At 44.4% G+C, this 26083-nt stretch overlaps 1 protein-coding gene across 4 annotated transcripts in view; it reads left to right on the top strand.

Moving 5' to 3' along the window:
* MACROD2 (mono-ADP ribosylhydrolase 2) overlaps positions 1–26083 on the top strand; it is a 1527488-nt gene that overhangs the window by 32695 nt on the left and 1468710 nt on the right. For all 4 annotated transcript variants that reach the window (XM_053284588.1, XM_053284587.1, XM_053284586.1 and 1 more), the window contains exon 3: positions 7983–8090. In XM_053284588.1, coding sequence (XP_053140563.1) covers positions 7983–8090 — 108 coding nt within the window. The remainder of the gene's footprint in view (positions 1–7982; positions 8091–26083) is intronic.

Below are 26083 nucleotides of genomic sequence, written 5' to 3'. Positions count from 1 at the left end.
CATTTCCCCTGTCTGTCTCCTAATGAAGGCTGTCAACCAAGGCACTTCTAATCCTAAAGCCAGACTGGAATACAGACTGGTTGTTAAATGAACTGTTCTGGAACTCTGGCAAAGTGTCCCGAGAATGCTTTGAGGCTTGTTTGGGGAATTAGCAAAACTAGAGTGAACAGTCCACTGCAGCGTCAGTTGTGCAAAGCTGTAGTCTGGAAATAAAGACTTGAGATAGGAATATGGTACCATCAGATTTTTTTAAGCATTATTGGTACAGGAAAATGAGAAATAGGCAATTGATGAAAGGTAATATAACCTAATTAGCAATATCAATTAGAGACTCATGAAGAGGCATTTTTGCTTAAAGGTCTGAATTGCGACCAGGTTAAGGCTTGCTAGAGAGAGGAATTTAGCAGAATTTAGACTTTGGAAAAGTGGGGAGAGAGATTATTAGTAATACCTTCTTTCAAATCTGTTGGTATTTCTGTCACACTTGCAGAATGGAGAATGCGAGGATAGGAACATATACTGCCATATACTGAGTCAGCCCATTGGTCCATCTAGCTTAGTGTTGTCTACACAGACTGGCAGCAGCTGGCAGACTGCACAGACTGGCAGAAGATAGGTCCAAACTAGAAACAGGAAGTGAATCTGGAGAGCAATGGTGGTGGTCAATGGAATTGCTAGAGCCAAAGCACACGCAGCTGGTGGGTCTGAAGAAGGAGCACACCATTGAGTGGGGTTTGTGGTTGAAATGGGCAAAAACGTGCCTTCGGGCCAAACACAGGTCACACCTCCTGGCTGCAGGGGATGACATTTGTGGTTAACAAAATAATACACATGTGTGATGTGTGCAATTCTGAGGAACAATAAAGTGAAATGGTTTTTAAAACCTGTATGGAATAGAGTAAATGGGAGAGCTCAAAGCTTATCTCGTGGGTCAGGAAGACCTTCCAGGTCAGAAGATTGGAATGCCTTTCACACTATCAAGCCTCTTCCCTGTTCCTCATGAGACCATTAATGCTGTGATAGTGAGGTGGGAGTGATACAGCCTTATCTGAGGTCCTTTTGAGGTGATTAGTAAGACAGATCCTTTGGGCCGACAAGAGGAGTTTCTCTTGAGAAACAGTCATTCTCCTTAACTCATGTCTTACTCAGCTAGCATCCTTCTCTGAATTGGGAGACAGAGGGGGGCATGGTGGTATCTTTCAGTCACATGTGATACTTCACTTGGGGTAAAGTTGCCCCGTGCTGTTTGTGCTAAGCGACTAACTGCGATGTAGCAGAGCAAGCTCAAGTGAGGGGAAGATGCTGAATTATCCCTGCTGAGCTGCCTGGCTAGACTTCTCCTAAAACTATTGTGTTTTATCGGTAGGTTCAAAATGCTGCTGCCACCACCCCTCTTATCCACCGAGCTTGATTCTCTATGGGCTTGGGGTGGAATCCCAGGGAAAAGTCTCTTTATTTTGCTATTGGATAAGTACAAAAATATTCCATGTGCAAGCCTACACATTGGGCAAAAACTGATAGCTGCTGAACATTTGAGTACATGTTTGCACCAGAAAAAATGCCTTCCCCCCCCCCACTTTTCCTGAGTTAAAAACCAACTCTGAGGTTTATAAAGAGAAAAGAACTTAAAAACCCCAGTTTTATTCAATTGCTACAGACTGCTTCCATCTGAGGCTTCTAGCTTTCTTAGATACACTCAAAAATACTAAGTCGGTTACAAAAATACATTGTTTTAATGCACGCTTAAATGTTTGTAGAGTCTTTTGCAATGCCCTAGGTAGGATGGGCGTAGGCTAGTGTTTCTTAGTTTAATTACATTACTGGTAAACAATCATAGAACAGTATCAGGAATATGCAAAAGCACACATGCCAAAGAAATATAACTTTGCTGATGCAAAATCTGACTAAACAAACTTTTCCTAGACTAAACTTCCCGAAGCCATAAGCCCTGGCTCTTTGCCTTGAACCCATCAAACTCCGGATTAGAATTCAAGCTTCCTGCTCTCCTGTCTTTCAAGGATCTGCAGAGTTATTCTTCTGCATCCAACGTTCATAGCCACATGTCCTTTTGTGCACCTCCAGCCTAGCTTCTCCCCTCCCAAAGAACTCTTTTCTTCCTGGCAACAGCTCTCTAGCTCCCATCCACCTGGTGTGCTGATTGGCTGAGCCCTGGAGTTCACCAGCCTGTCAGTCAGCTGGTGGGGTTGGGGTAACTTCCACAGATGACACCCCCTGCTGCCTCCAGGATCTCCCCCGAGAGGAGTAAGGTTAAAAAAAAGTATTTTTATTTTTTATGGACTGAACGGGGTGGTTCGGTTCTACCCCGAGCCATCGAATCAAACCGGCTCGATGTCGAGCTGGTTTGCACACCTCTACTCCAGGTGTGGCTGTGCCATAGTTTTGTATAAGAGCATTATAATATTAGCAGTGTTATTTTCAGTCCCCTTCCTAATGATCCCTAGCATGGAATTGGCCTTTTTCACAGCTGCCGCACATTGAGTTGACACTTTCAATGAGCTGTCCATGACGACCCCAAGATCCCTCTCCTGGTCAGTCACTGACAGCTCAAATCCCATCAGTGTATACTTGGAGTTGGGGTTTTTTGTCCCAATGTGCATCACTTTAAACTTGCCAACATTGAACTGCATTTGCCATTTTGTTACCCTCTCACCCAGTTTGGAGAGATCCGTTTTGAACTCCTTGAAGAAGGATCTTGCTGAAGAAGGGGAGGTTTGAAACAGTACATCCATCCTATAACCATCTAGTGCAGGAAGGATCAAGAGTGTTTTCCCCCCAGAGGAGGTACTACTGTTACTTGTTAATCTGAATGTACCTCTACCTTTTTGTAAGGAAAGTACTGTATCTCCTTCATCCATTTGGCCAAACCCCATATCAGCTTTTATTGGTCATGAAAAAGAAAGGGCAGGAGTACATATATTAAGGCACAGATTTCCAGTAATTTTGTCTGCTTCCTGATGCTGAGCAAGCGGAAATGTATCCACAGCAACAGGATAAACAGATACATTTGGTACGTTGATTGGTTCTGCAATTTTTCTGGAGTCCACGTTGGAACAGATGTAAGTGACTTTAACTGCAAAGTGTTGTGCCAGTTGATCACTGCAGGCCAATGACTAATCTCCCTTTTATGAAGCACATGATGCAACAGACCTTTAACCATCTGGAATAGTTGACTCTACTGGCTGATGATGGATTCTAATGGCAGAGAAGTACGATTTCTTTAGCACCAAGGCGTACTCCATACCACCTAAGACAGCCTTGTTAATTTCAAGGGTTTTTTTAACAGTGTTGGAGACAAATTCGCTAACGCTTGTTGCTTGGTCAGTAAGCTGTAGTTGCCTCTCTTAATGAGGGCTGCTTTCTGGAGCCTCGAAGCAAGGTGCCTTATGGAGAGTCCTCTCCTACATGGGTAGGCCACTGCCTCTCCCCTTACCATGGCTGATGTGGTTGCCCTTCTACAGTCTCTTCAGGTTGCAGCTTCCTGCAACAATCAGAACTCTGTCCCACAGTTGCTAGTTGCTGTTTCCCCTCCCACTCCCTGATGCAGTGCAATATTATATGGGACACAGGTGGTGTGGGCAGAATATTGTAGTGTGCAGTTGTTGCTGGCTTGCTGAAGGCAATGGCACTAGAGGCAATGGCAACCCCCCCCCCAACACACACACTACTGCCATCAAGAGATGGGGGCCCACCCAGCTGGTGGCCATAACCTAGCTTATATACAAACTATGTTGGGAAAAACTGCACTTTGTAGTATTTGGATTCAACAAGTATTCCAGCATTTGGAGCTGGTTACAGGAGTCACCTAATGGTGCAGCGGGGAAGTGATTTGCCTAGCAAGCAAGAGGTTGCTGGTTCGAATCCCCACTGGTATGTTTCCCAGAATATGGGAAACAACCTATATCGGGCAGCAATGATATAGGAAGATGCTGAAAGGCATCATTTCATACTGCACGGGAGATGGCAATGGAAATCCTTCCTGTAATCTACCAAAGATAACCACATGGTTTCCCTTCGACTCCTGGTGGTTGCCAGGAATAAACACTGATTCTAGGGCACAACTTTTTGCCAGGGGTGTGCAGTTGGCAGAACTTTGCTTGCCGCCATAATGTGTGAAAATGGTGTCAAACAGAATCCTGCTGTTTCAGGAAGGAATTCGACTTACTTTCTTTCGAAGGCCTTGGAGGGAGTTAAGACAGTTGTAGGTGTCGGATAGTTCACAGGGGCTGCCAAATTCTGACCGTTGGGTGATACGTGTTCTATCTTCATTGTTTGAATTTTTCATTTGCTGAAATTGAATTATGCTTGTTGCCAGACAGAATAGCGGTGCTATAATCCTTTCTTGGCACTCCATTCCAAGTTTTTAAGGCAATTTATTTCTTTAAACTCACAAGTGATAAATCAGAGTGGTTGTACAACAACTGTCAGAAGAACCTTTCTGGTTGTGTTGACTTCTTAAAAAATTGTGTTGAGAACTTGGTAACAATGAAACAATGAATATGACAGAGTCTGAAAAAAAGGAACTTTCAGCATAGATAGTGTCAATCTGAGTCTGGTTAAGGGCTAAATAAAGACATCAGTTGAATTGAAAAGGGAAAAGCCAAAGAACAGTAGTGGAGTATATGCTTTAAAGTAAAGTTGTGCCCTCAAGTTGATGTCGACTTCTGGTGGTCGCAGAACTATGTGGTTGTCTTTTGGTAGAACACAGGAGGGGTTTACCATTTGCCTCCTCCCGTGCAGTGGGAGATGATGCCTTTCAGCACCTTCCTATATTGCTGCTGCCCGATACAGGTGTTTCCCATATTCTGGGAAACATAGCAGCAGGGATTTGAACCAGCAACCTCTTGCTCGCTAGGCAAGTCATTTCCCCGCTGTGCCATTAGGTGGATTTCAGCATATGCTTTACCTCATTATTATCATTATTATCATTATCATTTATTTAAGATATGTATATCCTGACCCTCCAATACACTGCTGCTTGGAGCAGCTCATAACATCAATATAAAAGATCAAGTTACAAGACTAGACTAAAAACTACATTTAAAATTAGAAATTTTAAAGGGTTCAAATTGTTATTAATTGAAAGCTAAAAACTGAAAACTAAAAAACCTACCAGGTATAAGCAGCAGATAAAAGATTAAAAGGCATCTCTAAAAAGATGTATGTTCGTTTTTTAAAAATACTGAGGGAAGGAGCATGGCGAAGCTCTTCAGGGAGGATGTTGCAAATCGGAGAGGCCACAACTGAAAAGGCCTGCTTCTAGTCCTTGCCAACTGGATCTTTGCTAGTGGCGGGGCCATGAGCAGGGCATGAGATGACAAGCGGAGGGCCCTGGTAGGTTCATATGGGTGAATGCACTCTGACAGGTACCCCGGCCCCAAGCCATGTAGAGCTTTAAAGATCAAGACCAGCACCTTGAATATAGCCTGGGAGCAGACTGGTAACCACTGAAGCTGCCACTGGATGGGTGTGGCATTCATGAAATGACTTGCGCCCACGAGCATCCTTGCAGCAGCATTCTAGACCAGCTGGAGCTTCCAAACCGTCTTCAAGGGCAGCCCCACGTAGAGTGCTTTGCAGTAGTCCACTCTGGACGTTACCAAAGCATGAGTGACTGAGGTCAGGTCCGACTTCTCTAAGTCAGGCCGGAACTCGCATACAAGCCATAGCTGGTAAAAAGCACCTCTGTACCACCACCTGTGCCTCCAGGGACAGTGGCAAGCTGCAGGCTCTGTCTTTCAGTTGGAGTGTGACCCACTCCATGACCAGATTTACCTCACTATTTTGATGATCAATTTCACCAACTTTGGTCTTATCTGGAATAAGCTCCAGCTTGTTTGTTCCCATCCAATCCAGAATAGCCTCCAAGCCCCAGTTCAGAGCATCCACTTCCTTCCTGTGTCTGCTGACTTAAAAGACAGGTAGAGCTGGGTGTCATCAGCATATTGATGGCACTGCAGCCGACACCTCTGGATGACTTTTGCCAGAGTTTTCATGTAGATATTAAACAGCATAGGAGACAGAATACATCCTTGTGCCCCCCACCCCAAATACGCCAAGGGGTGGAACAGGCATCCCCCAGCACCACCTTCTGAGGTAGGAGCAGAGCTACCATATAACCGTACCCCAAGTCCCATCCTGGAGAGATGACCCAGAAGGATACCATGGTTGATGGTATCGAAAGCTGCTGACAGGTCCAGGAGAATCAACATAGTCACACTCCCTCCGTCGATCTCCTGGCATAGGTTATCCACATCGGCAACCAAGGCAGTTTCCATCCCGTATCCAGCCAGACTGAAAAGGATCTAAGTAATCAGATTCATCCAGGGCTGCCTGGAACTGATATGCCACCATACTAACTGAGTAAAGAGCCATCTTTTAAAAGTGGTGATTCTTTTTATTTAGCAGGGGGAGAGAAACTGGCCCGATCCATCCCCAGCACGGCTGTCCTCTAGTGGCTGTTGCTGGTGTCTACCTTAAGTTTCTTTTTTCAGTTGTGATATCCTTTGGAGACAGGTAGCCTATTTATTGATTTATTTATATCTGTGTAAACTGCTTGGGGAATTTTGTTGAAAAGCGATAAATAAATATGCATCCTATTCATATTTGCTCTCCAATACCTTGTCCAAGAAGGGGAGATTAGACACTGTTTGGAAGTTATTTAAATCATCAGGGTCCAATGAGGGCTTTTTAAAGGATGGGTGTAATTACTGCCTCTTTCAGCTGAGGGGGCACCACCTCCTACTTCAGAGAGGCATTCACCACCCCTGGTCACAGTCCCTCCCTAGCAGCCTTCATGAAGCAGATCCTAAGTTGAATCCACGACGGTTAAAAATTATATTGGTTAGTAATGCTGGGAAGGACCACTTTGTGAAGGTCAAGCCAGCTGTGATGTTGGGAGATCTGATTCTGGATCCCCTAAGAGCTTTGTAAAAATAAAATCAGCTGCATCACCCTTTCCAAATCAGATTGGGTCAAGGGGAATGGGGGTTTAACTCTTGTTTTCTGTAGGGTAAGTAGCTTTGGGGGAGATGGTCCAGGGGAGGGGAGAAAGAGTTAGAACAGAAAAGGATCAAAATAGTTGTAATGAACAAAAAAAAGTGTTGCTGCATAGTTTGGTCTTTACACCAATGTACTTGGTGTAATATATATAATTTTTTTCAAAGTCAAAAGTTTTTTATTTCTTAGTAAGAACTGATTAAAAACAAACAAACAAACAAACAAACAAACAAAAACCCCTCCATAGCTTCAGCTCCCAAGCTGGCCCTCCTTCCAACACCATGGCTTGATCTGACTTGATCCCCCAGGACTGATTTTCTTAAGCAATTCAATTGTCGATCTCCCAAGATTCTCTCTAATTTAGCCCCAAGATCCTGGAGAGCTGCAGCCAGTCCAGGCAGGCAGTACTGGATTGAACATAGGAACATAGGAAGCTGCCATATACTAAGTCAGACCATAGGTCCATCTCGCTCAGTATTGTCTACACAGACTGGCAGCGGCTTCTCCAAGGTTGCAGGCAGGAATCTCTCTCAGCCCTATCTTGGAGAAGCCAGGGAGGGAACTTGGAGCCTAGATGCTCTTCCCAGAGTGGCTCCATCCCCTGAGGGGAATATCTTGCAGTGCTCGCACTTCTAGTCTCCCTTTCGTATGCAACCAGGGCGGATCCTGCTTAGCTTAAGGGGACAAGTCATGCTTGCTACCACAAGACCAGCTCTCTAGATGGACTGATTTTCTTATTCACTATAAGGCTGATGTATGTATCAATTAACATTGATAAGTGCACCAATCATTGAGTTTCTATGGGTTTGTTGATTTTCATTAAGTATTCATGTTGGTTATTAAATACTGGCTTGTACAGTTATATCTTAATATTTTTGTTATCTGCTGTTGAAGCTGGAATTCTTATTTGTTTTCTAATGTATGGTGCTACTAGTTTGTGTGTTAATATTTCCAATTTCTTACAGAAGAGAATACTAAAGAAGCTTTGTTACTGAAGAAAAGTCTGAGTGAGAAAGTCTCCCTCTACAGAGGAGATATTACGTTGCTTGAGATTGATGCCATAGTTAATGCAGGTAGGTTTTCAAATATTTAATGTCACATGGGGAGTATCCAGGCTAAGTTGGTAATGACCAAGTTCCATTGAAATTAATGGCTCTTAAATGAGTAATGACTAACTTGTCTCGTTGGTGTACAATAAGGACTGACTAGTCGGGATGCTGCTCATTAACTTTTAAAACACTTAAGTATGTGTTCTGGCAAAAATGTGTAGTCTGTCTCCAGGCTATAGTAAGGCAAGTAGATGCCGTTTTAAATACTTCTGTGTTAATCAAATAAAAATTCTATATTGGGGTAATAATACAAATGTTTAGCTGCTTCTGTTTGCGGGAGGACCCCTTCATGGAAGGAACTACTGTGAGTGGAGTGGTAAGTTGGGAGCCAAACGTTTGCGTTGAACATAAGTTATGTGAGTTAGTTGTATTATTAGCTTTTGCTTAATTCTTAAATTAAGAAAAAGTGTAATTGTTTTCCTGCTGCTTGTGGGGATGGGGACTGATGCTCTGTCCCTTGACAGTTAGAAATGCTACTGAGGTTCTGATTGTACCTGGTTTTCTTGGGGATTGACATGATATTTTAAGAGAAGGATAAAAATGATTTCAGTGTGGGTGAGACCCATAGTGTATGGATGCACTTAGCATTCCACTAGGCAGGATTGGTATAACTATTTGAGATGATGGTTGCTTACATTGTGTCCTTTGAAAGGTGTAAATGCAATAATGTTAATACTACTTTGAGATATTTTCCATGCATATTTTAAAATGCATGTCTCTTGAATATTTTTCTGGTAAAATTGTTAGCTTTTTAAATCCTTTACAATAACCAAAGCTGTAGGTGTTTCTGGGAAATAATAATTGTGGGGAAGGGACATATTGATTCCTCTATAAATGGTGCCCTGGGAATTACTCATGCTTTTAAAATCTGTCATCTTTTTTTTTCTTGTTAGCCGTAAAGGCTAGAAATTTACTTTTTGTTCTTTAGTAAAAACTGAGATCCACAGGATGCTAAATTTTGTGGCTAATACAAAGTTTAATGAGTGTTCTGCTGTTGTGTTGAATAATGGAACATACATAGTTCTGAAAAGTACACCAAGCAAATGAAGTGAGTTTCTGTAATGGCTTGAAAAACACTTGCATTTTTGAGTCTTTGGGTATAATGAAAACGTAGAATACTTCTCCAATCATTGATTTAAATCCTGCTTGCTGTGCAAGTCAGACTTCATGTTTGGGGTGAGATGAGGATCACAAGATGATGCTGAAGGAAACAGGTCATTCAAATGAGTATCTCGCTAAGACTGTAATTTTAAGGATTATAGAAGCCCGCTAGAAAACGACAACCAGTCACATTTGAAGAGGGCCGATAAGAGCTCTGAAGATTTCTTCAACTTTTGTATTCTTAAATCTTCACAGTGGTCCAGTGCAGATGTAATGCTCCTCTCTATTATACCCCCCCCCCATCTTTTTACTTAACTCTTGAGTATTGTGCTGGTATGAGTGTTTGCACTAACCATAGTTGGCTCATGTCACAGTTTACAATCCAGTTTCAAACTGTGCTTTGGCACGAACAATGGTAAGTTAAAATGCCAGGATGAATACTAACCAAAGTTCTGACACCGAGTGTGTAAAGGAGGAGAGAATGCTTAAATGAGAGGAGTGAAAGGAAGGATTGTGTGAGTCCAAGTCGGAGGGTGGTGGTGGTGCTGTAGTGAAAGGAGTGCCAAGGATCCACAGACAGTAGTTTGGCTTACTTGCCAATTACTGATCTCTCTCTTACTCCAGGCACACATGAATGCACCCATCTGCTCCCCAGACTTCCCCCTAGTTTGCAAGCAGGCAGTACCCTTTCCCTTCTCTTTTTAGCCTGGTTGGTGCATGGAGGGGCAGATGCAAGTTGGAAACACCCTCCCCCTAGAGGTCCACAGCTATGAAATCTAATCCTATCATGATAGTGCTACAGTAGCATACACATTTTCAACACAGCAGTTTTATTAAACAATGAAAACAGGTTTTAACACAGACTTTGTCTAGGTTAATGTGCACACACATTATTTATTTATTTATTTATTTATTTATTGGTTCTGATGTATGGTGTCATGTTTGACTGATTTGTTTCCCCTGCCACAAATGTATTTAGATAATTAAAATGTTTATATTTTTTGGTGCAAAATCCAAGATATGTGGATAATATAGATTTTGGTTAGTAAAGTGCTTATTTTAATTTCCTGTCTGAGAAATTTTCTTATAAAAGTGAAGAATGACAGGTAAGCTTGTCAAAAAGTAGTAGTCTGTATATCATTAATTGTGAATTGACTGGAAAATATGAATAAACTGATTATATATATATATTTTAAAAACTGGAGTCCTGTGGCATTTTAAACTAACAGTGTTCTTGTGTCTTGTGTTCTCATATGCTAGGCAAAAGGACGACTTGTCCAAGGGAAAAGTTATTTCTGCCTGCAGGATACTTTGGCCTTTATTCTTTATGAATGATGAAACCAGATTTCTTGCATTCCAGATCTATCATATAGATTAGGGGTCTCAGAATGGCCCGAAATGTTCTGTTGACATTTTAAGTAAAGATATATGTTTAAAAGGGAGGAGGGAAATCTACTGTACCCCAGTTTTAACAACACTTGCTTGCTTCCAACTGATCCTGACTACCAACTTGTATTTTCCTAAGATTGCAGTTTTACTCACATTTCCTTGGGAGTAAAATATATTAAAACCATTAAAAATGGTAAAATCCATTAACATGCAACTTACTTTGAAGTAAACATGCTTTGGTTCAGGCTGTAAAACATCCTGAGATTTACTTAACGAAGAGTCTTCTATCCATATACAGTGAGGGGAAATTAATATGGTGGAGGCTTGTGTGTCTGTGTGTGACTGAGAGACACTGTATAAATAGGTCAACTGACATGCCAATTCAGATGACAATGTATATGGGGCATCAGGAAAATTTGTATGTGAGGAAAAAATTAATGCAAGTGAGGTGGAAACTTGAATTTTCCCCCTGAAACCCACATTTCTGCTTCTGTTGGTTATAATACAACCTTGGATTTCTGCAACGCTAAATGATCACTCACAGAACTGTTACCATTTGTAAATGCTTGCTAAGTTTTAGTTTGAGCTACGTGCTCTGTCAAAGAAATATAGAGAAATACCCAGCCATGCCATGCCAAAATTCTTTCACTAGTTTGGACATAATATGAAGCCAAGATCAAACCTTGACTTGGTGTGATATTTCAGAACCTGGGGAGCTAGTGATTCCCCCCTTCCCCTTTGCATGAGTTATCTTGAAAGAATTATTTTATCATCAGAAGCAAATAAGGTTCAGTCAGGACATTCAAACCAAGTAATCTTGCCATATTGTAATTAGAGGCTTTAAAGTAAACAATGATCTGAACCCAACTTCAAACCTTGGTTAGAATAAGCTGCAATTGATTGATTTTTATGTCCTGATTTGTTACTAACCATAACCATTCCTGAGTGGTTTGTAACTGCAATCTGAATTCTTCTGAGGCTTGCATGTGTTCCTGAAGTTCTGAGACGTCTCATGAAGCCAAATTTTAATCATGGCTCTGCATGATATCCTGTCTGGCCCTTTCTGTCTGTCTCGCCTTCCTTGCCTCTGCTCATCTGTGCTCCCTTTCTTTCTGTTCTGCAAGCAGGTATAGGCAAACCTCATTACTTGCAGGAGTTCCATTCCTTGCATACTAACGTAATGAAACAGTGAGTAATGAGGCATTTTGCCTATGAGGAAAGGGGGGTTAAGTTCTTGCATTGAATTAAAAGGGCAAAAAACATCCCCCCAAAAGTGAAAACTGGGCAAAAGAACAACTGTACCTTGCTCTGTGGGGTCTCCTTTTGCCCAGCAATGCTCTCCAAGCAGTGAAATCCCCCCCCCAATTGTGAAAAAAAACTTTTAAAAAACAGACGAGACGCACAAAATGGCTCCTGATTACATGCTGCTTAGAAATGCCTACAAAATGGTGGCAGGAATTGACCTCGTGATTACTTCCAGCCCTCTAGGAACCATGGGATACACTGGTTTTAATCCTTTAGTATTCATGGGTAATGAACTCTGGTATCAATTAGACACACGTGGATACGCAAAAACATGGATGGTGAGCCCGCAAATAGTGAGGTTTTCCTGTATGCCCTTTTTAGAATCTCTGTTAGCTCTGATTAACAAAGATAATATCATTGGTCCCTTCTCCCCCGCCCCCCCCATGCACTTTCGGAGTGACTTGGCCAGCATTCTACGTTGGTGACTTGGCCAGCTTTAAAGTTTGCCTGAGCCTTGTAACCAGAGCATTCATTCCAGGCACCATAGCTGAGAGGCGCACTTGAGAGGGGGAGTTGGGAATAGGGGGCACTGCTCTGCAGTGGTTCCGTTCCTATCTCTCGAGTAGATCCCAGATGGTGGAGCTTGGTGACAGTCGCTCCTCAAAGCAGGAGCTGTTATATGGAGTCCCTCAGGGCTCCATTCTGTCACCAATGCTTTTCAATATCTACATGAAACCGCTGGGTGAGGTCATCAGGAGGTTTGGTGCCGGGTGTTATCAGTATGCTGATGAAATCCAAATCTACTTCTCCTTTTCATCTTCAGGAAATGGCACTCATTCTCTAAATGCCTGCCTACAGGCAGTAATGGGCTGGATGAGGGATAACAAATTGAAGCTGAATCCAAGCAAGATGGAGGTGCTCATTGTGGGGGCTCAGAATCTGAGGGGTGAGTTAGATCTTCCTGTGCTGGATGGGGTTACACTCCCCCAGAAAGAGCACGTGCACAGCTTGGGAGTAATCCTGGACCCAGGCCTCACCCTGGTTTCTCAGGTGGAGGCCATGGCCAGGAGTGCTTTCTATCAGCTTTGGCTGATTCGACAGCTGTGCCCATTCCTTGAAGAGGATGACCTCAAAACAGTGGTGCACCAGCTGGTAACCTCCCGGCTTGACTATTGCAATTTGTTCTATGTGGGGCTGCCTTTGTACGTAGTTCGGAAACTTCAGTTAGTTCAGAATGTGGCAGCCGGATTGGTCTCTGGGGCAACCTAGAGAGACCATATTACGCCTATTCTGAAACAATTGCACTGGTTGCCGATATGTTTCCAGGCGAAATACAAAGTGCTGGTTATTACCTTTAAAGCCCTGAATGACTTAGGCCCAAGTTACCTTAGAGAGCACCGCCTTCTGCATGATCCCCACCGCACATTAAGGTCATCTGAGGAGGTTTGTCTCCAGTTACCACCAGCTCGTCTGGTGGCGACTCGGAGGCGGGCCTTCTCTATAGCTGCTACAGGGTTGTGGAATGCACTTCCTGCGGAAATCTGCAATTTGAATTCTCTATTAGCTTTCAGGAGAGCCCTTAAATCTTATTTGTTTGGTTTGGCTTTCCAGGGTTTTAAAATCTGTTTTAATATTCTAACCCGATTTTGGGGCTTTTAATCACTGTAATTGTTTAATTTTTGTTTTAAAATGTTTTTAAATTGTTAATTGTTGTGATATTGTTTTTAATTTGTTTTAGCTCTTTATTGTTTTAGTGGTTTGTTTTAATTGTAAACCGCCCTGGGCCATTTTGGAAGGGCAGTATATAAATCAATCAAACAAACAAACAAACAAACAAATGTGTGTGTGGCAAGTGGTTTTGCAGAATTCTGATCCCATGCCAGCTCCATGCTCAGTTCTCTCCCATCTGGGTCCAGCATTGTGAATGGCTGCTGTTGCTTAAATAAATCTTATCAACAGTTATAACCCAGGATTTAGCAAACTATATCCAGTGTTCCATATGTACAGTGGAGTTCTTGCTGCTACCCCCCCAGCTGCTTCTGAGGGTTGAAGGACACTCCAGAGCAGTACATGGATGTCTGCTGTAGGGACCCACCTCCTTTCGCATCCCCTGTATGAGTGTTTCCTATGCATGCAGTTGGATTCTTTAGTTCCCAGCCCTAGTAGTTGTCTTTAACAGCCTCTCAATAGACAGCTAATGCCTTGGAATTACCGCCTACCTAAGCCTAAGAGTGCTTTCTGAAGCCCATTCAGTAAGGCCTGCTTGCAGCAACCTTTTCTGCATTTTGTCTTACTTTCCCATTGATTTTAATCTGCAGCCAGCTAGCATGAGTTCTAGAAGTACCTTTTATATGTTGCTCCAGGTCCCACAGATCTGAAAATTACCCAGGTGTAGTGGATTATAGCCTTTGTCTCAGAGCAAGCTCACATGAGGGAAAGAAATGCTGAATAATCCCTGCTGAGCTGCATGACTAGACTTCTCCTAAAACTCTTCTTTATTTTTGGTAGGTTCAAAAATGGCTGCCGCCACCACCACCCCTCTTTATTATAGAGCTTGAACCTCCCTGTACACTTGGGGTGGAATCCCAGGGAAAACTCTTTCTTCTGCTATTGGAAAAGTACACAAAAATCCTCTGATAGCTGTTGACTGCCTGAGGCGTGTTTGCACCAGAGCAAAAAATACCCTCTTTTAGTCCACTCCCTTTTCCCAAGTTAAAAATCCACTCAGAGAGGCTTGTAAAAGAAAAGAACAAAAAAAACAAAAGTTTTATTCAAATTCTACAGACTGCTTCCGTCTGAGGCTTTCTCAGCTTTTAGTTGCAGATAAAAATACTCAGTAGGTTACAAGATTACATCAAAAAGCACCCTGAGTGAAGTTGGGGTGGCATGCTTTAAAAACCGTGGTTACCCAGTTGCAATAGGTATGTAGGAAAATGCAAAAGCACAATTAAAATTTTTGCAATGCCTTGGCTGGATGCCTTGGCTGGATGCAAAAAAAATTTTTTGCAATGCCTTGGCTGGATGAAGGCTAGTGTTTGTTAGGTTAATTATGTTACAGGTAAACAATAACAGAACTGTATCATTTATTTATTTATTTAACATATTTTTATACCGACCCAAACTTACGTCTCCGGGTGGTTTACAACAAGATTAAAAAAGTAAAACATTAATTAAAAACAAAAACAAGAAATTTAAAAATAAGAAATTTAAAACACAATTAAAAATTAAAAATATATATATATTCTAAAAACATTAAAACAATCAAAATATGCACAACACACACACAAAATACGCGGGAAGTCTAACTCCAAGTCTGGCTAAACAAACTTTCCCCTATACTAACTTCCCAAAGCCAAAATCCTGGCTTCTTTGCCTTGAACTCACCCAAACTCTGGAAGAGAATTCAAGTTTCCTGCCCTCCTGACTTTCAAGGAGCTGCAGAGGTCATTCCATGAGAGAAAGCTTTCAGGCTAGCTTTAACCATGAGGGAGCAAGATTCTATTGCTCCTCACTAAGCTATTCTGCCCATGCTTCTCTCTAACAAAGAACTCCCTCCTTGCTCCCGGAACCCGCCCGCAACTGCTCTCTATGTCCCACTCACCTGGTGTACTGATTGGCTGCCCTGGAGTTCACCAGTGTGTCAGTCAAGACAAAGGTTCACTCCCTGTTAACTCATTAGGGGAGGGGTGGCTGATCACTACACCAGGGATATCAGGTAGCGTGTTACTAAGCAGCTGAGAGGTAAAAATTGTATCTGAAAATCAGTATGTTTTCCTTGAACTGCTCCTTCTTTAGAAGGTCATGCTTAAAAACAGGGCAATTTTTTTCCCCTGGTTGGTTTTACTTGTATAAACTTTCTCATCACTATATCTTTTGGTTGAAGTCTTGTTATTTGAGCCTTCTTTGCCTATTGGGTTCTATGTTAGTGTCAGTGCACTGAGACAAAGAAGATAAATCACACTGGGCAGCAGTGTTCAGAAGAAATGAGACTTAGTGGATGGTAAATCACTTGAAAGGCATAATGTGACTTTTAATTTGCTTCCTTGATGGTGATTCAATTCTCACTAAAAAAAGAGTAGTTGCTGGTATCGAATTTTAAAAATGTTGCCTGGAATGTCTATTGCACATAGCAAATGCTTGCTTTTTTCCTATTGATACACTAAAAGTTTCATATGAAAAATTATAATAATACCTCTTAATCAAATTCACATATATAAAAGAAAAAGATTAGAATAATGTGAGAAACGCTGCCTTTTAAGAAGTGAGGAGTCATTTATACTCGTATTTTTGTTCTAAATGGTATAAGGCAGCAGATTTTACCGCCTGACTTTTTCCATTTTTTCTGTTGACCTTCAGGGACATTCTGGCTTGCTTTGCTGCATCTTAATTTTATGAAGCATCACATCCCTGTCAAGCTAAAAATTAAACTTCAAGTTAGAGGTGGGGTGTTTATATATTGGAATTGTGAACTGAATATATTAGCCATGAATTATGTTTAAATGAAAGTGTGAGTATAGTCTGTTGACTAACTGAGCTATACCTCCCCACATGAACAACTTGTTAATGCATAATCAGTCACTGAAGTTACCATGAATTTGGAGCTTAATGAACAGGTGAGGGGAGAGGAGGAATTTAAATCTGAAATTGATCTGACAGCTGATCACTGAGTGCTAATCCATTTCATTTTGCAACTTAATTTATCACACAGCTAGAATTTTCTTCTTGTAGCTTTTTGGGAGGATATCAATTCAGAAACATGCCTGATAATATTGGGTTGAGCCAGCCTGTTCAAATCTTGCAGCAATATTGAAGAGTGAAAGACCCTGCTAGGAGGATGAAGAAAGTTGCTCTGAAGACATCTTCAATTTTGGCTTACTATAGATAGAGACCTATATGGCCTAGGAAACAGAAACGAAGCAGGATAATTACTTATTAGTTTCTGCCAAGCCAGTGATTTCTTCATTGCTAACACATTCTTCAAACCAGGGATTCTCAGCGTTGGGACCCCAGATGTTATTGGACTTCAACTCCCATAATTCCCAACCAAAGGCCACTGGGGCTGGGGATTATGGGAATTGAAGTCTAATAACATCTGGGTCCCAACGTTGAGAATCCCTGCTTCAGACAACCAAAGCAGTGCCTATACACATGGACATCACCAGATGGGGTACACAGAAATCAAATTGATTACATTATTACACAAGCGGATCACGAACTATTCCTGTGCAAGTTCCAAATCAAGCTAAAGCGGAAAAACAAAGCTATGCAGCTTCCACGATATGATCTTGAGAATGTACCAACCATTTTCAAGGAGAACATCAGGAACCGCTTTGAAGTTCTGAACCTCATTGATAGGGAACCAGAGGAACTGTGGAATGAAATTAAAGAAGTTGTTAAGAATGAATGTGAAAAGAGACTGCCAAAGACCGAGAAACAGAAGAAAGCAAAATGGGTGCCAGAACAGACGGTGGGAATTGCCCAGAAGAAGAGAGAAGCCAAAGTCAAGAAAGATAAAGACCTCAGGAAGGAACTTCATAGAAAATTTCAGAAAAGCTGTTGTACACCACCCAGAGCTTCTGGATGGGGCAGTTTATAAATGAAATAAATAAAAATAATAAATAATAAAAGACAAGGAGCAATACTACAATGACATCTGTAAAGACCTTGAGGATGGAAATAGACACAGAAAAACAAGGCGAGTTTTCCAAAAGACCTCTGAACTCAGAGGGAGGTTCCAACCTCAAATTGGTATGTTAAGGGATGCCAAAGGACAGAAAGTAACTGACTCAGAGAAGATCAAACAGAGATGGAAGGCGTATACTGAAAATCTGTAAAGCAGGGACGTCAACATTCAAAATACTTTATAACAGGGATTCTCAACGTTGGGTCCCCAGATGTTTTTGGACTTCAATTCCCATAATCCCCAACCAAAGGCCACTAGGATTATGGGAGTTGAAGTCCAATAACATCTGGAGACCCGAAGTTGAGAATCCCTGCTCCATACTTGCAAGAACCTCTGGTACGGGAAGATGAAGTTAGATCAGCACTCTGGTCATTACCAAGTCGGAAGGCTATTGGAATTGATGGAATAGCTACAGAAATATGGCAGGCAACAGAAGTAGTGGTGTGCCCGAACCGGTCCGGCGGCCATTCCAAAGAATGGCCGAACTGCCGGACCGGTCCGGCCCTGCCTGGTCCGGGTCCGGGTGGGGGGTATGCCCTTAAGGGCGGGAGGGCTTGCTTAGCCCTCCCACCTCCTTGCCCCCACCAGCGCCCGTATTTCCTAGTATAGGGGCGCTGGAAACCAGCCGCCCCCCCCCGCCGCCGCAGCGAAAGAACTCCTCATGCCAGCCCTCCCTCCCTCCCAGCTAGCTGGCCGCCCGCCCGCCCTCCCGCCCGCTCGCTCACCGTTCACCGGATAGAAAACGAGAGGAGCTCCGGCACAGAGCTCCTCTCGTTTAGAAGGCCTCCCGCAGAATGGTGTTTTGCGCGTGCGCGCATGCGCGCGCCGCAAAGCACACTGTTCGCCGGAGGCCCGGTCTACCCGCCGGGAAAGGGCCGGGTAGACCGGGCCTCCGATCGCTGGGTAGACCGGGCCTCCGATCGCCGGAGGCCCGGTCTACCCAGCGATCGGAGGCCCGGTCTACCCGGCCCTTTCCCGGCGGGTAAACCGGGCCTCCGGCGAACGGTGTGCTTTGCGGCGCGCACATGTGCGCGCGCGCAAAACACCATTCTGCGGGAGGCCTTCTAAACGAGAGGAGCTCTGTGCCGGAGCTCCTCTCGTTTTCTATCCGGTGAACGGTGAGCGAGCGGGCGCGAGGGCGGGCGGGCGGCCAGCTAGCTGGGAGGGTGGGAGGGCTGGCATGGGGAGTTCTTTCGCCGCGGCGGCGGGGGGGGGGGGGGGCGCTGGTTTCCAGCGCCCCTATACTAGGAAATACGGGCGCTGGCGGGGGCAAGGAGGCGGGAGGGCTAAGCAAGCCCTCCCCGCCCTAAAAACAAGGCCCCCCTTCGGTGCCGGTCCGGACTTCTCCGGACCGTGCACATCACTAAACAGAAGAAGAATCAGTGAAGGCTTCAACCAAACTGTGCCAGAAAATTTGGCAAACACAGTGGCCAACAGATTGGAAGAATTCAGTCTACATATCCATACCAAAGAAAGACTTAACAGATTGCTCAAACAATTGCACAATATCCTTAATTTCACACGCTAGCAAAATAATGCTCAGGATCATCCAATGCAGATTAGAGCCCTACGTGGAAAGGGAAATGCTGGATGGGAAAGTCCGAGGAACAGGAGACATTGTTGCTGATGCATGCTGGATAATTGAGAAAGCCAAAGGATACCAGAAAGAAGTCAATATGTGCTTTATTGACTACAGAAAAACCTTCGATTGCATCGACCATGTCAAGTTGTGGAATATCCTTAGGAAAATGGGCATCCCAGAACATCTCATTGTTCTCGTGAGAAACCTGTACAGAGGGCAGGAAGTCACAGTCCAGACGGAACATGGAGAAACAGACTGGTTCTAGATCGGCAAAGGAGTAAGACAAGGCGGTATATTTTCTCCTTCTTTGTTCAATTTATATGCTGAATATATACTGAGAGAAGCTCGTGGTTTTAAAATTGAAGGAAGAAACATTAATAACCTGTGCTATGCTGATGACACCACTCTGATAGCTGAGAATGTGGATGATCTGCAAACTCTAGTAACAAAAGTCAAGGAGCACAGTGGAAAAAAATGGGACTACAATTAAATGTAAAGAATACTAAACTAATGACAACAGGCACAGCAATGAGCCTCATAACTGGAGTCCAAATCGCATCCGTGCTGATTTGGACTCCAGAGTTTTGGCAGTTCCAGCAGACATAGGAACATAGGAAACTGCCATATACTGAGTCAGACCATTGGTCTATCTAGCTCAGTATTGTCTTCACAGACTGGCAGCAGCTTCTCCAAGGTTGCAGGCAGGAATCTCTCTCAGCCCTATCTTGGAGAAGCCAGGGAGGGAACTTGAAACCTTCTGCTCTTCCCAGAGCGGCTTCATCCCTTGAGGGGAAGATCTTGCAGTGCTCACACATCAAGTCTCCCATTCATATGCAACCAGGGCAGACCCTGCTTAGCTATGGGGACAAGTCATGCTTGCTACCACAAGACCAGCTCTCCTCTGGTCCTATTGTGTTGGATTCTTTTCAGTTGGTGTGGCCTGAGGATGTGGACAAGATCCTGGGCAGTGTGCGGGCAACGTCATCTGCTCTTGACCCTTGCCCTTCATGGCTAATAAAAGCTGCCAGGGAGGGTACAGGTAGATGGTTGGAGGTGATTATTAATGCCTCATTAAGGGAGGGCAGGATGCCATCGTGTCTCAAGGAGGTGGTGGTAAGACCATTATTAAAAAAGCACTCCCTTGATCCCTCCAACCTGGACAACTATAGACCGGTCTCTAACCTGCCCTTTTTGGGCAAGGTGATAGAGCGTGTGGTGGCGTCCCAGCTGCAGTGGGTCTTGGATGATACAGATTATCTGGACCCTTTTCAATCTGGCTTCCGCCCCAGATATGGGACTGAGACTGCCTTGGTCTCTATAGTGGATGACCTACGCCAGGAACTAGATAGGGGGAGTGCGTCCCTGTTGGTTCTGCTGGAACTCTCAGCGGTTTCGATACCATCGACCATGGTATCCTTCTGGGCCGCCTCTCGAGTATGGGAATTGGAGGCACTGTGTTGCAGTGGTTCCGGTCCTTTCTTTGGGGGAGGATTCAGAAGGTGGTGCTGGGGGACTACTGCTCGGCTCTATGGCCGTTGGCCTGTGGGGTCCTGCAGGGTTTGGTCTTGTCCCCCATGATGTTTAACATCTACATGAAACCGCTGAGAGAGGTTATCCAGGGACTTGGACTGAGTTGTCAGCAATATGCGGATGACACTCAGCTCTATCTCTCCTTGTCACCTGATCCTAGGGAGGCGGTGGATGTCCTGAATTGGGCGCTGGAGGCCGTGATGGGTTGGATGTGGGCTAATAAACTGAAATTGAATCCAGACAAGATGGAGGTACTGTTGGTCAGTAGGAGAGCCAACTGGGATGAGGAGATTTTACCGGTTCTGGATGGGGTTGCACTCCCCTTGAAGGAGCAAGTACGCAGCTTGGGGGTACTACTGGACCTGGCTCTGCTTTTGGAAGCTCAGGTGGAGGCGGTGGCCAGGAGTGCCTTTGCATGGCTTCAGCTACTGCGCTAGCTGCATCCTTTTCTCAAGAAGGCAGATCTGGTCACAGTTACCCATGCCTTAGTCACGTCATGGCTGGATTACTGTAACACACTCCACGTGGGGTTGCCCTTGAAGAATATCTGGAGACTTCAGCTAGTTCAAAATGCGGCAGCTAGGGTTTTATCTGGAGCTGCCCAGTGGGAGAACATCACTCCCATTCTGAAAGAGTTACATTGGCAGCCAGTTCGTTGCTAGGTCCAATTCAAGGTGCTGGTTTTGACCCTTAACAGCCCTTAACAGTTTGGGCCCGGGGTACCTAAGGGACTGCCTGCTCCGAAGGCCTGCTGCCCACTTGATGAGGTCATCTGAGAGGGCTCTGCTCTGGGTGCCAACAATGAGGGAGACTAGGTTGTCATGCACTCGGACAGGGCCTTCTCTGTTGCTGCCCCCAGACTCTGGAATGCTCTCCTGGTGGGTATCCACTTCTCAGTCGCCATCACAGTTTCTAGAAAGCATGTTAAATTGTGGCTTTTTACTCCGGCTTTTATATGATTGTCTCTACTGCTGCTGCTTGTATTTTGTACTGTTTTTATGCTAGTGTGTTAATTTAATTTTTTTTTAAATCAGATTTGTTTTTATATTTTTTTAGCTCAATATTTTAATTTGTCTTTTTAATAATCTAGTTTTTAAATTTTGTGAGCTGCCTTGGGATTTTCTTAATGAAAGTCGGAGTATAAATTTAACAATAAATAAAACAATAAACAAAATTGAAGTGGTGGATAGCTTATGCCTTTTAGGATCGATGGTCAACAGTAAAGGATCCAGCAGTCAAGAAATATGCCGCAGACTAGCACTTGGTAGGGTAGCAATGAAGGCCTTGGAAAGGAGGTTTAGATGCTGTGACATGTCTACACCTACAAAGATTAGAATCGTTCAGACAATGGTTTTCCCCTTGACACTCTATGGATGCAAAAGCTGGACTTTGAAGACGCAAGATAGAAAAAGCATTGACGCTTTTGAACTTTGGTGCCGGAGAAGACTTTTGAGGATAACATGGACAGCCAGGAAAGCAAACCAATGGATCATAGAACAAATCAATCCAGAATTTCACTCGAGGCACAAATGACCAGGCTCAGACTATCATACTTTGGACACATTATGCGAAGACCCAGCTCCCTTGAGAAGTCTATAATGCTGGGGAAAGTTGAAGGCAAGAGAAGAAGAGGATGACCAGCAGCAAGGTGGATGGACTTGATAACAACAGCAATGCATGCACCACTGAGAGACCTTAAAGGCCAAGTTGAAGACGGATCATCCTGCAGAGAATCTATCTATGTGGTCGTTAAGAGTTGACACCGACTTGATGGCACTTAATCAATCAATCAATAGATAGATAAGTGTGTGTCTGTATCAATTTTTTGTGTTGGAGTGCATTACTTCACATATGATATGATGGGCACAACTGAAACGCATCTTTGTTGAGAGGTTGTCCTGAGCCTTCTAATGTGGAAAAATCCTGGGACTGTAAGTGGTGAAGTATAGTGCTGTCTGATGCTTTTTAAAAGTGTGGGTGCTACAATTCCCACTCACTATGCACAGCCACTTAATGGTGCAGTGAGGAAATGACTTGACTAGCAAGCCAGAGGTTGCCACTTCAAATCCCTGCTGGTATGTTTCCCAGACTATGGGAAACACCTATATCAGGCAAGCAGTGATATAAAAAGAATCTCTTTTTTTAACTACAAACTCATTGTTGAACTTCAAACTAATCTTCCTCTTAGGCCACATTTGCACGTAACGGGAAACCAGAGGTAGCCAAACCCACAGTTTTTCTAACTGTGAATCACATCACATTCATGTGTCCAACCACAGTCCGGCAACCTCTGTATTCAAGGCAGGGGAGCCCCTCCCTCTTCCTGGTCTGCCGAGACTGCATCCCAGCAAGCTCTGTACCGCTCGTGTTGCCAGACTGTGGGCAAGGTATCAGGACATATCCAGGGCAGCAGCCATTGGCCACGGTCTTCAAGGAGGTGGGGCGTGCTGAACGCCATTGTACCTTCTTTGGAATGGTCCGCCTGCCTTCGGCAGGGAAAAGGCATTTAAACCCTTTAAAAATGACATGACATGCTATTCTCTTTTCTGACAGCAATTGCACCGCTGCCCTCATGAGACCCCTGCAACTAAACAGTTTGGCACAAGGACAATTTCTGGCAGGAAGGGGATGCTGAGGCCACTATTTTTCTGTTACTCAGGAAAGGGAAGGAAACATGATGACTTCCTAGGAGAGAATATGTATATAAGAGAGAGCAAAGGATCCTGGGGTCTGGCCTGCTGTGACCAAGGATGCTCTTGTGATGGCTCACCCTGACAAAGTAGTTCATGGAGACTAAACCACACTCCTCTTACCCCTGTGGCAGCTTGCTGCCAGGGGACCTGCACTCTCATGAGAGGACCAGTCTACTGGGGAGGACCTTAGGCTTGCCAACCTTCAGTCTTCCATCAGACTATGCGCTCATGAGTTGAGCTATCAAAAAACAAAGGAGCCCTGCTTTTGTGGGCCCCCCATTACCTCTGGTTCATGACAGAACTTTTGCATAGTGACCTCCTCCTCTGCAGGGAAGGCTTTCATGCACCCAAAGAGATTTTGACACACCATGTGTCTGGACGTTGTTGGGTGGGCAGACTGGGGAAACACTGGAACCGAGGGCAGATCTTTACTCTCATTAAAATATCTTAGGTTCAGACCAGCATTGGTGTGTATGCAGATCTATCACTGTGGGGAATTGTAGAAGAGGGAACCCCAAGTTTTCTGTGACCCCAGGAACGTGGGGTTGCTGTTCCTGGCCAAAAAAAAAAATTAAAATGAATTGGCATGTGCAAGTGGGCAGGTGGCCTGGCATAGAACAGGCTTGGGCAACTTCTTCATGGCAGTAACCAAGACAGGAAGAGATGTTGCCGGGGTACTCGTCCCCACAGCTTGCTTGTATAGAGCAACCAGCCTGGATAGCATCTGCTTTCCTGCCCGCATGTGTGTCTCCATGGCCTGACACTCTTGTGGGTGAAGGGATGTCAACACACATTATTAATTAATCTGCCTGACATCCGTTCCTACAGAATCTTTTCATGAGTTGTGAAGGGGTATCCCCATGGCCAAATTCTGTCATGAGTGAGCAGTCAGGAACAGTGTCTGTCGTTGCATCTCTCGAATTGTTTCTTTCACTGGCGGCAATGCTGATCCTGCTGCCTTCCTTTCTCGTGAGTAAGCCAAGAGACTTCATGTGTATCCCCAAAGGGAAGGGGCTGGGCCCCCCTTCCCCAACATCATTGTGCAAAATATAGAGCGGAGTCATTCAAGAATCCCTGGTTGCGGCTGCCCTTTAAACCCAGCGCTGGGTATTACCACCATGCCGTATGTTCCTATACCAGTGATCTAATGGGGTTGTCCTGTTTACGTTGCCACCACGACTGCATGTGCTTGTGAACATAATCTTGATTGCTTCATTTGATTGCCAGTCTGGCCCCTTTCTCTCCTGACTGCGAGGAGCGGGGAACAAGGGACAGAGTGGGAAGAGGGCATGCACCCATGTGACTTACCCATTTCATAGGCTGACAAGCTTGGGATGGCATGTGGTGGTGTTGCTTGGCAGCTGTTTTATTGGATCTGAGATGGGGTGGGGCAAGGGCTCAGAGAGGTGCCAGAGAGACATGATGCAGGCATGGAACAAGCGTAATCCCAGGCGGGTCTGGGTTGCCCTCTTTATGGTTGCAGTTTCAGAAACTGCATGAAACTGTGGTTATGGCGGTGTCTGCATTTTGACATAACGCTGGTGCCAAAAAACCTCATGTTGTTGCAGTGAAATTCACTACAAATTGATGAAGTAAGTTCGGTGAGGGAAATGGCAGGTCGCTTTTGGCACAAAACGGCTGTTGCACACATTTGGAAATTCAGAACGCTGCCCCATTCAACTCCAGTTTCACATTATGTGCGAACGCAGCCTTAGACTGCCCATTTATAATTTTTTGTTTAACATTTCATATCCCGCTCTTCCTCCAAGGAGCCCAGAGCGGTGTACTACATACTTAAGTTTCTCCTCACAACAACCCTGTGAAGTAGGTTAGGCTGAGAGAGAAGTGACTGGCCCAGAGTCACCCAGCAAGTCTCATGGCTGAATGGGGATCTGAATTTGAGTCTCTCCGGTCCTAGTCCAGCACTCTACACCATGATGGCTAAATAGATAGTGTTGATCTACAAGAGTATCCCAAAGCCAAACTTCAAAAAGATTAAACAACATGGATCTATGAAAACATATTGGTTGACATCAGACCAAAATGGATGTTGACATCCAGACCAAAATGAGACTTGCATTTTGGGCGCTATACAAATATGTTAAATAAATATTATGATGACAAGACGGAGGTACTGTTGGTCAGTAGGAGAGCCAATTGGGGTGAGGAGATTTTACCGGTACTGGATGGGGTTGCACTCCCCTTGAAAGAGCAAATACGCAACTTGGGGGCACTACTGTACCCGGCTCTACTTTTGGAAGCTCAGGTGGAGGTGGTGGCTGGGGGTGCCTTTGCACGGCTTCGGCTACTGCACCAGCTGCGTCCCTTTCTTGAGAGGGCAGATCTGGCCACGGTTACCCATGCCTTAGTCACATCACGGCTAGATTACTGTAACACGTTCTACGTGGGGCTGCCCTTGAAGAACATCCGGAAACTTCAGCTAGTGCAAAACGCCGCAGCTAGGATTTTATCTGGAGCTGCCCAGTGGGAGCGCATCACACCCATTCTGAAAGAGTTGCACTGGCTGCCAGTTCGTTTCCGGGTCCAATTCAAGGTGCTGGTTTTGACCTTTAAAGCCCTTAACAGTTTAGGCCTGGGGTACTTGAGGGACCGCCTGCTCCCAAAGGTTGCTGCCCACTTGATGAGGTCATCTGAGGGGGCTCTGCTCTGGGTGCCGACAATGAGGGAGGCTAGGTTGTTGTGCATTCAGGACAGGGCCTTCTCTGTTGCTGCC

This window comes from Hemicordylus capensis, chromosome 1, assembly GCF_027244095.1.
Source record: "Hemicordylus capensis ecotype Gifberg chromosome 1, rHemCap1.1.pri, whole genome shotgun sequence".
NCBI lineage: Eukaryota > Metazoa > Chordata > Lepidosauria > Squamata > Cordylidae > Hemicordylus > Hemicordylus capensis.
This window is presented reverse-complemented; position numbering and strand designations above follow the sequence as displayed.